The sequence below is a fragment of the Equus quagga genome, chromosome 8 (assembly GCF_021613505.1).
Source record: "Equus quagga isolate Etosha38 chromosome 8, UCLA_HA_Equagga_1.0, whole genome shotgun sequence".
Taxonomy (NCBI): Eukaryota; Metazoa; Chordata; class Mammalia; order Perissodactyla; family Equidae; genus Equus; species Equus quagga.
The window spans coordinates 45,611,654-45,624,998 of NC_060274.1; the positions used below are offsets into that span (position 1 = coordinate 45,611,654).

The following is a 13,345-nucleotide window of genomic DNA, read 5'->3' on the forward strand; positions in this document are numbered from 1 at the left end:
TGATACTCAGAATTTAAAGGCAGCACAGACTACAATAGCAACATAATAATTTCAAAGCATAATTTCCAAACCCTGTTTCATTCATTCTCTTAAATTTAGCTATGTACATGTCAACATTCCCCTGAAGAAAAAAGATCTGTCCTCACCACTAACCCTTGACAAAGTACTTTGTAAAATACAGGCAGGCAGTAATTTTTCTTCAATTAAAAGAGACTAAAAATAACAAAATCCCTTTAAAATAAACCTGTTAAAATATTTAAATATTTGGAAAAATTAAGAAATGTTAAAATACAACAAAATGCACTTCTTACCATATATAACATATTTTAGTTGAAGATTTTTAATAACTTCTTCCACCATAGGTTTATACTCAAGGAAACACGTATAAACTCCACTCATGTTCTCCTCAAAGTTCTGGAATATAAGGCTTCCTGTGGATGTTACTTGTGCGCTACTGTTTTCTAATTAAAGGAATAGGATACAGTAATTAGTTGCTTCAATTACATGATATCAAGATAAAATATTTTCTGAACAGAGTAAGACCATCAAAATTTACCTACAGAATCACTGAAAGGAGTTGGGGTCATAATTAGTCATTGCATCTGGTGTCTGTTGACAGCAGGTGCAAGGATGACGTTCTTAGGGTCAAAATTTCACTAACCAGAGTTTATCAATTATGCAGCCGCCTAAGTGGTAAGAAACTAATAATTATTCGTACATAATGCATTCCTAATCTGCTCCTTGCATTGAACTGGGCACTATCAGATATCACATATATACAAAATAACATATATTTATATATACTATAAAGTAATTATATACATATACATGTATTTTACTGATGTTATGCCCTCAGTAAGCTCACAAACTACACATGAAAGAGGTAAAACAGTGTACCCAGAACAAAAGCTAACCCAATACTGTATAATCACTAACAACTAGGGATTTCCTGTGTAACACAATACTAGGCAAAAGTTGGGTTATAACCCTAATGGTGGCAGAAGAATAAAAAGGAAATTAGATCACCTGACTTGCCCAAAGTCACACAATCACAGAGTTGCAGTGATAGGAGTTAGAACCAGTATTTGGATCAACTGCTATATAAACTGGCCAAAGTCAACAAAAGTTTTCAATGAACTTCTAAAACCTAAGTGTTAACCAGTGTAAGCATGTGAAGCCTCTGAAGACCATAGATATGGAGGAGAGAAGAGGTCACCCCCCTTGACAGGCTTTACCTTCATGAACACTTCTAAGTGTTCAAAAGGAGAGCATGGGAACCCTGAGAAAACTTCCCACAGGGTACTGGCTAGGGGAGAGGCCCTACAGCCCTGCCAAAACCCCATCTACACTCATTTCCCCTACCACCTGGAAAGGAACAATGCTATAATCTACAGAGAGGGAAGAAAAAAGAACGGTCACCTAGGGCACTATGGAGACTTATCGCTAGGGAAGGAAACAGGAAGAAAAAAACCCTTCATCCTTGAGGAAGAGTCAGCAAAAAGTACTAGGTCAGCACTAAAGCTGGAGGAGGGATTGAAGCACTTGTGAAGGAAACACCTCCAAGATCCATGGACACCATACCTGCCAAAGACTAAAGCTTAATCAGAACATTAGAGACTGCCCTTCTCTCTCAACTACCATCACAATAAAAGTCTAGCAAAAATGCAGTGGAATCAAGATGGGAGAGCTGCAAGAGAATCTTTCTGGAGAAATCAAAGAAGGAGAAACCAAACCCAAGAAAGATTAGACATTGGAGAAAAGTACTTTCTCCTGAGCCAGCCTACATTTTAATCATGTTTAAGGGTAACTGAAGATTTCAGTCACCACAACCACCACCAATATCAAACGCAGACAATTCCTGACTAGATTGACAAAAACCTCCTAATATTAAAGGCTTAACAGTATTTTTAAAAGGTGTTCACCTGAAAGCATAAAAATACTTATCTCAATATCTACTGTCTTACTCAAGATGTCCAACTTTAACAAAAATTAAGCAGCATACAGAAGAGCAAGAAATGGCACATTTCCAAAATACCAAGCAATGCTCAGAGCCATACTCTTAAATGATACAGATGTCAGAAGTATCAGTTAACTTAAAATAACCATAATTAAGGTATTAAAGGATTTAATGGAAAACATGGAAACATGCAAGATCAGATAGGTGATTTCAGCAGAGACTGAAACCACAGGTATACCTCAGAGTTATTTCTGCTTCCAATCCAGACCACTGCAATAAAGCGAATATCAATAAAGTCACATAGATTTTTTTGGTATCCCAGTGCATATAAAGGTTATGTTTACACTATACTGTAGTCTATCAAGTGTGTAATAAGCTTTACATCCAAAAAAAACAATGTACAAACCTTATATAAAAATACTTTCTTGCTAAAAACTGCTAATCATTGTCTTAGCTTCAGTGAGTCATAATCTTTTTGCTCGTGGAGGGTTTTGCCTTGATGCTGATGGCTGCTGATTGATCAGGGTGGTGGTTGATAAAGGTTGGGGGCCTGTGGCAATTTCTTAAAATAACACAATAATGAAGTTTGCTACATCAAGTGACTCTTCCTTTCACGAACAATTTCTCTGTAGCATGCCATGCTGTTTGATAACATTTTATCCACAGTAGAAATTCTTTCAAAATTGGAGTCAATCCTCTCAAACCCTGTAACTGCTTTATCAACTAAGTCTATGTCATATTCTAAATGCTTTGCTGTCATTTCAACAGTCTTCATGGAGTCTTCACCAGGAATAGATTTCATCTCAAGAAACCACTTTCTTTGTGCTTCCAAAGCAAGTCCTCATCCATTAAAGTTTGATCTTGAGATGCAGAAATTCAGACACATCTTCAGGCTCCAATTCTAATTCTAGTTCTCATGCTATTTCCTCTGCATCTAGTTACCTCCTCCTCTGAAGTCTTGAACCCCTCAAGATTGGAACCCATGAAGATTGGAATCCATCTCTTCCAAAGTTCCTGTAAATGTTGATATTTTGACCTCTACTCATAAGTTACAAATGTTCTTAATGGCATGTAGAATGCCAAATCCTTTCCAGATGGTTTTCAATTTATTTTCCCCAGATCTATTCGAGGAACCACTATCTATGGCAGCTATCACCTGAGAAAATGTATTTCTTAAATAATAGGACTTGAAAGTCAAAATTACTACTTTTTCCGTGGGCTACAGAATGGATGTTGTATTAGCAGGCATGAAAACAATATTAATCTCATTATACTTCTCCATCAGAGCTCTTGGGTGACCAGGTACATTGTCAGTGAGCAGTAATGTTTTTAAAGGAAGCTTTTTTTCTGAGCAGTAGGTCTCAACAGAGGGCCTATATAGTGTGGGTTATCTATAGTGTATACATATATATATTTATATATATATAGTTATATATGGCTTATACAGTGGGCTGTATACAGATTTATAAACATATTATATTGTTCAATTTTATAAACATTGTACCATGTTGGAAACAGATGTGCTGTCATCCAAGTTTGTTGTTCCATTTATAGATGATGGGCAGAGCAGCTTTAGCATAATTCTTAAGAGACCAAAGATTTTAAAATGGAAAATGAGCATTGGCTTCAACTTCAAGTCACCAAACTGCATTAGCCCCTAACAACAGAGGCATACTTTGCCTTTGAAGCTTTGAAGCCAGGCACTAACCTCTCCTCTCTAGTGACAAAAGTTGTAGATGGCATCTTTTTCCAACATAAAGTTGTTTTGTCTACATTGAAAATCTGTTGTTCAGTGCAGCCACGTTCATTAATGATCTTGGCTAGATCTTCTGGATAACTCACTATAGCTTCTACATCAGCACTTGCTGCTTCACCTACACTTTTATGTTATAGAGGTGGCTTCTCTCCTTAAACCTCATGAGTGAACCTCTGCTAGCTTCAAACTCTTCTTCTGCAGCTTCCTCACCTTTCTCAGCCTTCAGAGTACTGAAGAGAGTTAGGACATTGCTCTGTATTGGGCTTTGCCATAAGGGAATGTTGTGGCTGGTGTGACCTTCTATCCAGACCACTCAAACTTTCTCCATATCACCAATAAGACTGTTCTGCTTTCTCATCATTCATGTGTTCCCTGGAGTAGTACTTTTAATTTCCTTTAAGAACTTTACCTTTGCATTCACAACTTGGCTAAGTATTTGGCACAAGAGGCCTAGTTTTGTCCTGTCTTAGCTTTTGGCATGCCTTCCTCACTAAGCTTTATCATTTCCAGCTTTTGACTTAAAGTGAGAGATGTGCAACTCTTCCTTTCACTTGAACACTGAGAGGTCATTGTAGGGTTTTTATTTGGGCTAATTTCAATTTTTCTGTGTCACAGGAAATAGGGAGGCCCAATGAGAGGGAGAGAGACTGGGGAATGGCCAGGTAGTGGAGCAGTGAGAACACAAATGACATTTATTGATGAAGTTTGCTGTCTTATATGGGCATGGTTCACAGTGCCCCAAAACAATTGTAATAGTAACATGAAAGATCACTGATCACAGATCACCATAACAAATATAATAATAATGAAAAAGTTTGAAATATTGTGAGAATTACCAAAATGTGACACAGAGACACTAAGTGAGCAAATGCTATTGGAAAATGGCACCAATGGAATTGTTCAATGCAGGGTTGCCACAAACCTTCAACTTGTAAAAGTGCAATATCCACAAAGCAGAATAAAATGACATATGCCTGTATAAGAAATAATACATATGTCAGAAACAAATGGAAATGCTAGAACTATAACCAAAATAAAATGAAGAAGAAAGAAAAGAAATACAGTAAGACTGATGATGTATTCCTTCAATGGGATAAAGAGGCTTGACACAGCTAAGGAAAGAATCAATGAACTTGAAGGTAGGTCAAAAGAAATTAACGAACCTGAATCACAAAGAGATAAATGAAACAAAACAACAACAACAAAACATCAAGAAGAGAGAATACAAGAGCTGTGGCACAAAGTCAGTTACACATGTGTGCTAGAAATCTCAGAAGCAGAGGCAAGACAGGATGTGGCAAAGAAATATCTGAAGACGTAATGGCTGAGAATTTTAAAAATTAATGAAAAACACCAATCTACAGATCCAAGAAATTTAGAGAAGAGTAAAGAGAATGAATATGAAAAACAGAAAAGGCACATATAATATTCAAATCATTGAAAATAAAAGGCAAAGAGAAAATCTTGAAGTCAGTCAGAAAACAATGGCACACTGCCTACGGAGAGACAAGGATATGATTATAGCAGACTTCACACTAGAAACTGTGCAGGTAAAAAGAATACAGAGTGTTATCTTTAGAATGTTGAAATAAGAAAACTGCCAATCCAGAATTCTACAGCCAGCAAAACAAAACAAGCAAATTTAACACAAAGCAAACAGAAGAAAGGAAATAATAAAGATAAAAGGAGAAATCAATGAAATTGAAAACAAAATATACTAGAGAAAAATAAATCAAACCAAAAGCTGTTCTTTTGAAAACCTATAGCCAGAGAGACCAAAATGAAAGAGAAAAGACATAACCAATATCAGGAGTGAATGATGGCACATCATATATATCTTGGATATATCAAAAAGGTAATAAGGAAATATCACAAACTACTTTACGCAAATAAATTCAACAAGTTGAAAATAACTCTAAGTTGGACAAATTCCTTGAAAGACACAAACTACAAAAACTCACAAAATGGTGAGAGGGAAAACTCCTATTCCTACTTCATTTAGATTATATCTGTGAACTCTGAAGCAAGACTTCAAAGGGAGATGACTTCAGGGAAGTAGCTCATTCTCTCAATGCCTCTGTCACATGTAAAATGGAGAAAATGGCTGTACGTAGCACAAAGGCTGCTATAAAATTAAATGATTAGTGTGTGCAAATTGTTTAGAACAGTATATGATGCATGACAAATATTACATAAATATTATTTTTGTAATATTCAAAATAAAAATGCTAAAATATACTCCTGCAGGATACACACATACATACATATATATATAAATATAGTAAATGTATAAAGAAAAGCTAAAGAATAATATAGTAAAAGTTGAGGATAGTGTTTACCTGACAGGGGGTTGGGGACTGATGAATGGGGTTTTTAAACAAATTATTGGGGAGTTCAACAGTCTTGGTAATGGTATATCTTGACTTGTACACTACATTCAAGGATGTTTGTTTTACTGTGCTTTATAACTTGCAAGTATCTTACATATATTTATGTCTATCGATGCTTCATAATAAAAAATGCTAAGGTAGAGTAAATATAATCTATTATCTCATTAAAACAATAAGGGGGAAGTTAAGGGTAAAGCCCAACATGTGTATGTATATGTGCTTATACATGTTTGCGTGAACATTTAGAAAAATGGAGAAGTCCCCACGCCAAAAAGAGTTAATTCATCAGAATAGCATCAGGGTTGGAGAAAGAGGTGCAGGTCTTGTCGTAATAAATGCATTACCTTTGTAAATACAAAACACTGAAAGAGAGACAGAGAGAGAAGTGGGACAAGGGAAAGAGACAGACCAAATCTGACACTTGTACCCTACCCTTTACAACCTATCTAAACAATCTGAATATTTCTCTCCAAAGAAATGTGCAAGTAATTACATAATTGCATGATTTTTTGCTTCAATTTTAGAGGAACTATCTTTGGAATATTCATAAAAAGATAACTAACGAACAGTATAGTTTAATCTAGAGTTCAAAAAGGTTCTCTGTTTTTCAAGCTTTAAGAAAATTAGACAACATTTTTCAGTTCTTTCTGAAATAATAGATGGTAGCACTAATGAGCTTTAAAACTGGTAGACAGGAAACCATGAGGCAACAGTGCACTGAAAACTAAACTACAGGCATGATGCCCGAATATCAGAATTTCCTGGAAATATTTTTTTATAAATATAAAACCCATTTTATTAATATGATTTTATCCTTACCTGGAAATAACTACATTTCTGAACATCTATTTTCCATTGTGAAAGTGAGTAAAATAAAATATCGCTCCCAGATAAAGAATTTGAAATTCAATTATATACTACATTTTGCATATAAACAGTAAGACCTGACAGGGCACCTTTGAGAAGAATATGTTTCAGATTTCAATTTCCAAATCAAAGGAGTAACAAACTATGATAAACTATTCAATACACATTTAAATACTTCCATTTCTGAACTTACAAAATTTCAATCTCAAATGTAAAATATATTTAATATATGTTTGCACTACATTATGTGCTACTATCAGAGAGTAAGAAAAACAAAAATTGATTATATTTTCAGTATTGGATGCTTTTACATTTGGTCCATTTCTTTGATTTATATTAATTGTCCAGTCTCTTAGGATTTCTCTTACTCACTTCCACTGATTCATTCCTACTACACTACCACAGTCAGGCAGAGATGGTGTCTGATCTTTGTAACTCCCACAAAGCCTAGCACAATGGCACCCACCAAATAGTCCCTCACTCACTAAGAGCTGAATAATTCACTTTAAAGAACAACCACCTAACCCAAAGAGTGGAGTAACTTTTTAAACCTTGAGATAATTTAGAAGCAACATAAATATTATAGAAATGTACAGCTGAGATCACTCAACTATATAAGAATAAGAATTAAAACATATTACAAAATAAATACTTCCTATGAAAATTTCTTCAGCAAGTTTGTATGAATATGCTGCTTTCCTTCATCCAAGATAACAAAATAAACCTGTCGGTTTTCATCCATAGGCACTATCTCAAAATACCAATAAGGATTAAAAAAAAAAGAAAGAAAACATGGTGAATGGAGCAATAAAGAAAAATTTCCTTTGAAAGTATGCAAAAATGATTAGGTCTTTACAACGAAAATTCATTAATCTGGATTTTTAGCAAGCTGAAAAAAAAAACAGCTAAACTAATTTAAATTTTTTCAACTACGCTGTAGACACAAATCAAATGAAAAATTAGAATGATAGTAAATAAACATTTCAAAATAACAAAATAAGAAGCTGAATGGAGAAAATGTTGATCAAATCAGTCATACCCAGAGTAATCTCTTTGAGGAAAAAAATACCTTCCTGAGAATAAGATTTTGTTTTCTCAAAAATTTGAAAACTGTTAGGCTACCATTCAGATGTGTCTCAAGTCTATCTTGTCCTTTGGATGAATGAGCCCTAAGTGTCCATTTTTGTAAGCACAGCATTGATAATATATTAACATATAGCCACTGTCAAACCATGCAGTATATTTAAAAGAATGTTTTTAATACTAAAATACTGAATGTTAAATTTAGTCATTTTTTTTCCAAAATGGATAATACTACTTAAATAAATTCAGATATGATCCATATTATTTGGTCAGGATTCTGGTCAGAAAGGAATACAAGATAGCAAAATATAAAATTATAACTATTAACAAAGTCTCAAGTCTTATGTAAGACTGTTTAAACAAATAAGACCATATAAATCTATAGGTCAAAGTGTTCATTTGTATTTTTAACAAAACCCAGAAATATATTTGCTTCTTCATATATACTTTACTAACAAAAATCTGATTGAAGTAACCAAAATGATTTTATGAACTTTAAAAAAGTAACATTTTTTTGCAACATAGATGCTTAGAGAACTCTCCAAACAGTTCAATCATCTAGTGTGTCTCAATCTCAAATTAAGATCTGTGAAAAATGGTCAAAGTATCTACCTCGTTAGATTCTAACTCTAAAAGGAAATCACAGGAAAAAGAAGTGAGGAAAAAGGTAAATGTATATGAGATACAAATATTCTTTCTGTTCTGAGTACACTTCAGATATATCAATTTAATTACGAGAACTGAAGCAAAATCCTACCTGAAACAATTTTTCCTCTTGGCCCATGCCATTGGAATGATGGGTCTATCAGTTCAGAATTTCGCAGTCGCTGGGTTACACATAACATGTGTGGACTCCTTTGATGGAGCATAACATATACTTTCACTGAAAATACAAAATTAGAATGTTAATAATATAATATTTTATATTCTTAAATGCCCCATAATGGCTTACATTTTTGCAGTTATACAAAATAGGTTATAGGTTTTCATAAGTTTTCGTTGGATTATAGCTATTACTTGATAAGAACTAAATTTCACTGCATTCTATGTAACTAAAATTCAAAAATATACACATGTATTTCATCTGGGCATGTGCGTGTATCTCAATCCGAGCATAATGCTGGTCTTTTTTATTCAAAGTTCACGTACACTTATTTTATTCTCAGAATATTATTTTAATTAAAAAACATTAAGATAATACTATATCTAGACTTTGTAATTAAAAATTATGTGATTAAGAAGTTGACAAGTACGTGCGCTGATTAATTTTAATTATTAAGAATTTTTTCCCACTTCACTTTAAAATTTAAGGAATCCTGATCCTTAAACAAGCAAAAATAGTATTCTCTGGGATATACAAAAGCAACACAGTAGAGATTCAATTGTTTCTAATTTACTCAGTTTAGAAAAGTTTCCAACAACTCCTCAGTAATTGCAGGCCAACTCTTCACTGATTCACCATATACAAAGATCTTTATGATCTAGTAAAATATAAACTGTTTTTGAGAATCAAAATTCTTAACTTTAAAAAGACTGTCTCTAAAGCTTCACCATACAGCATGATGTTTACTAAATGTAACTTTTAGATAGAAACCCTTCCTTAGGTTAAGAAAGTTCCCCTCTATTCTTAGTTGTTTGTTTTTAACACAAATTGTTGTTGAATTTCAGCCATTTTTTTCTATTTCCATTGAGGTGATCATTTTTTCTTCTTGAATATTTTAATGGAATGCTTAATATTACTAAATTGTTTTCCTGACATAATTCTAATTGATCATGCTCTTTTACTTAAATACTGTTGGATTCAATTTGCAAATATTTTTCAAGTATAAGTATATTTTCAAAAGTATAGGAATACTTGTACCTATATTCATAAATTCAAATATATAGTCTTCTTATATTATTCTTTGTCCTTTTCCAATTTTGGTATCAAAATAGTTATTTAGCATTTAGTATTACTAAAGTAGGCATCTACGATTATAACAGCTCATAAAATGAACTGGACAGATTTTCTTCTATAAATTTTCTCTGAAAGAATACAGAAAGTGTTTTTGTCCTTGAAAAACCAAAATAGCTTTTTTTTTGGGGGGGGGGGGCAAAAGTAGAGAGTAGGAAAAACAAATTTCTGATTACCAATCAGGAGAATTTAATTGACTATTAGTCTACTAAGTAATTTAATCCAGCATATTTTAAGAATTAATATTTCACAAGTTATTCAAGTTTATTAGTATAAAATTATTCAGAATATTAAGTTATGATTTTCAAACTTCACTATATCTTTATTTATTCGTAACTTTTTTTGTACTTTTGTTATTCTAGCAATATACTTATCAAAAATTTGTCTACTAACCATTCCAAAGACAGTTTTGGTTCCATTCAACCTATTTTTCTTCTTTGGTCTCTTTCACTAATTTCTCATCTTATTTCTTTCCTACTTACCTCAGTTTAAACTCTTCCTTTTTCTACCTTGTCTAATCAATGCTGATTGTATAAAATCGTCATTCCTCAGCATGACTTACTGGCCTGCCTCTCCATGACCTGTGACATCTCTTTTCATACCCTTTGCCCTGACCATGCCAAACTACTGAGACTTCCCTAAGGTAGCACACTGAACCACTCTTCTATGGTTTTACTCAGGTAAAGACCTAAACATCTCCTCATCTTTGGAAGTTCAGCACAAGTATATCCTTTCTGCTCTGGCTGGGGCAGTCCAATTATCCCATGCCATTACTGTGCCCTTCCTTTAGCCCCCACTAACCTCTGTACATATTTAAATCATAGAAAATAAAAGTGATTCCAGAAGAGTTTTCCAATATCAACAGACAAAAATAGAAAACATTCCTCTACACCAATAATAATGCATTAAACTATGTAACAGGAAAGAAGACAACATTTAGAGAATAAACAGAAGACAATTTATGGTTATGATCGCAAGTCCATTATGGGGAACATGTTTGGACTCCAGTAAAAGATATACAATTAGACCACAATGCCATAATCAAGAGTGTACACTTATAATTTTAAAGATGGCAATTTATCCTCATACTGATATATATAATTAATATAGTTATAACCAAAATCTCAGAGAAATTTTTAAAGAAACTCTTAAATACTGATTCTAAAATATATTTAGAAAATTAAAGGTTCATAATTAGCTAAGACAATTCTATAAAAGAAAAGCAAGGAGGAGGGACTAGCATTATAAATTACTAAGATAAATTACAAAGTTATGCTAAGTATAACAGAGTGTTCTGTTGTAGGAACAAAGAAGAGTGGACCTAAAGGAAAAAAACAAGTATAAAAAAACTACTATATGATAAGAGTGGCACCTTAGACCACTGGATAAAATATAGATTATTAATAAAAATGTTTAAAAATTATCTCAATAAATAAACAAAGTTGAAATTATGTTTATACCTCACACCATAAATAATAAATTCAATAGACTAAAGAATTGAAAGTAATCATTATTTTTTAAAAATGTAAAATAATACTTTTCTGTCTTTGCAATATGGAAGGATTCTTTTAATGCAAAGAGCACAAACATAAAAAGAAAAATACTGAACTCAGCTCCTTAAACATTAACAATTTCTGTCCAATCCTATACAAGATAAGCAAAGTTAACATCTGGAATGAAAAAGCACGACTAACTTGACATCTAGGAGAAGATATCTGCAACAAAGATAATCAATAATGGATTTAAAACTGGAATACACATAATATGAAAGCAACTCCTTTGAAAAAAGCAAGAAAATGATGAGCAGAGGCAACTTAACTGTCAGTTTAGCAAAAATGGAAAACTTGGGTAACATCTCGTGTTGATGAGGATGCGAGAAAAGCACCACTGGTGGAAGCATAAACCAGGACAGCCATTTTGAAGAACAATTTTAATGAGATTGAGAACGCTAGGTCCTATGAGGATAAACTTCTACTCTTGGATATAACAGACCCAGAAAACTTATGAACAGGTACAAAAAGAAATATACAAAATGGTATTCATCACACACATCAAAAAAAATGTAATGAATTGAAATTGCAGCAAAGATGTAAATAAATGATTACTGAATAGAATGGATATATGAGTGAATGAAAAAGAAGACTAACTGAACAGAAAAGAATAAGTAAAAGGTGAACAAGTTAAAGAGGGCATCACAGAATAGAAAAACAGCTGACATGGACAGATACTGGAACCTTGCATGACAGAAGAAACTGAAGAAATTCTAGGCAAGAAAATTTAGGCAGTCAGCATTTTATGGAGGCATGACTAGTAAAATATCAAAACAATCTACATTGTGATACAAGAAATACATGCTGAACTGAACATAATTTAGTTTTAAAAGTTGAATTTGTAATTTAGGTTTAAAAGTTGTGGTTTTAAAACAAGCTGTGATAAAAGTTGTGATATTAGTGAAAATGGCAGAGCATGCAACTCAAAAAGCCTTTTCCCCAAGAGTATTTGTCAAAAACAACTAAAGGCTATCATTTAACTTTGTAACTGCCAGATGCAGAGGGTAACAGTTGGGGTTAACAACAGGTTAACTAAAAAGATTAAGAGGAAAAGCTGGGGAATGACATGTCCATGGGAGCTTCAAAAAGTTCTGACATGTTCCCGGGAAAACAGAAAGCGACATGAATGGACAGGACAGGGCACATGCCCGGGACTGGGCAGGCTCGGTAAAGACTGAGAGAGTAAAGATTGACTAAGTTCTCCTTTGGCTGAAATTGAGAATTTGCACAGCAGAAAGTAAAGGATAAGGAAGAGTTGTCAACTGCCCAGCTAAATTGTTAAGGTATGCCACGACAAGCACACAAAGACCCTCAGTAAAGACTAGGAGACTAACTGGTTCTAGGTATTTGGTGAAATCTCTGTGTAATCACTAGCCTAACTAAGCTAACAGGAGAGATATCAGTGGCTATATATGACAAAGAACACATAATTTATAGAATTAGTACAGAAAAGTCACAAAACAAACAACAACAAATAGCAATAACATCAATACCTGGGAGGGGGTAAAAATCTGATTTCCAGAGTTGCTATATTACATTACTTAAAAAGTCCGGTTTCCAACCAAAAATATGAGACATGCAAAAAGTCAAGAAAGTATAGTCACAGGCAGAAAAAAAAGAAAGCAATATAGAAACTCCCTGAGGAAGTCCAAAATTTGGACTTTAAATCAGTTATTTTAAATATGATCAAAGAACATCACATCTAAAGTACTAGACAAAAGTATGAAAATGATGTCTCTCCAAACAAAAACCGTCAATAAGACAGAAATTATTAAAAAGAACCAAAAA

General features: G+C 33.3%; 1 protein-coding gene across 1 annotated transcript in view; it reads right to left on the bottom strand.

Annotated features, from left to right (window-relative positions):
• ZPBP (zona pellucida binding protein) overlaps positions 1 to 13,345 on the bottom strand; it is a 125,744-nt gene that overhangs the window by 105,471 nt on the left and 6,928 nt on the right. Inside the window, exons 3-4 of the mRNA XM_046668924.1 lie at positions 8,811 to 8,936; positions 312 to 461 (exon numbers count right to left, since the gene is read on the bottom strand). Coding sequence (XP_046524880.1) covers positions 312 to 461; positions 8,811 to 8,936 — 276 coding nt within the window. The remainder of the gene's footprint in view (positions 1 to 311; positions 462 to 8,810; positions 8,937 to 13,345) is intronic.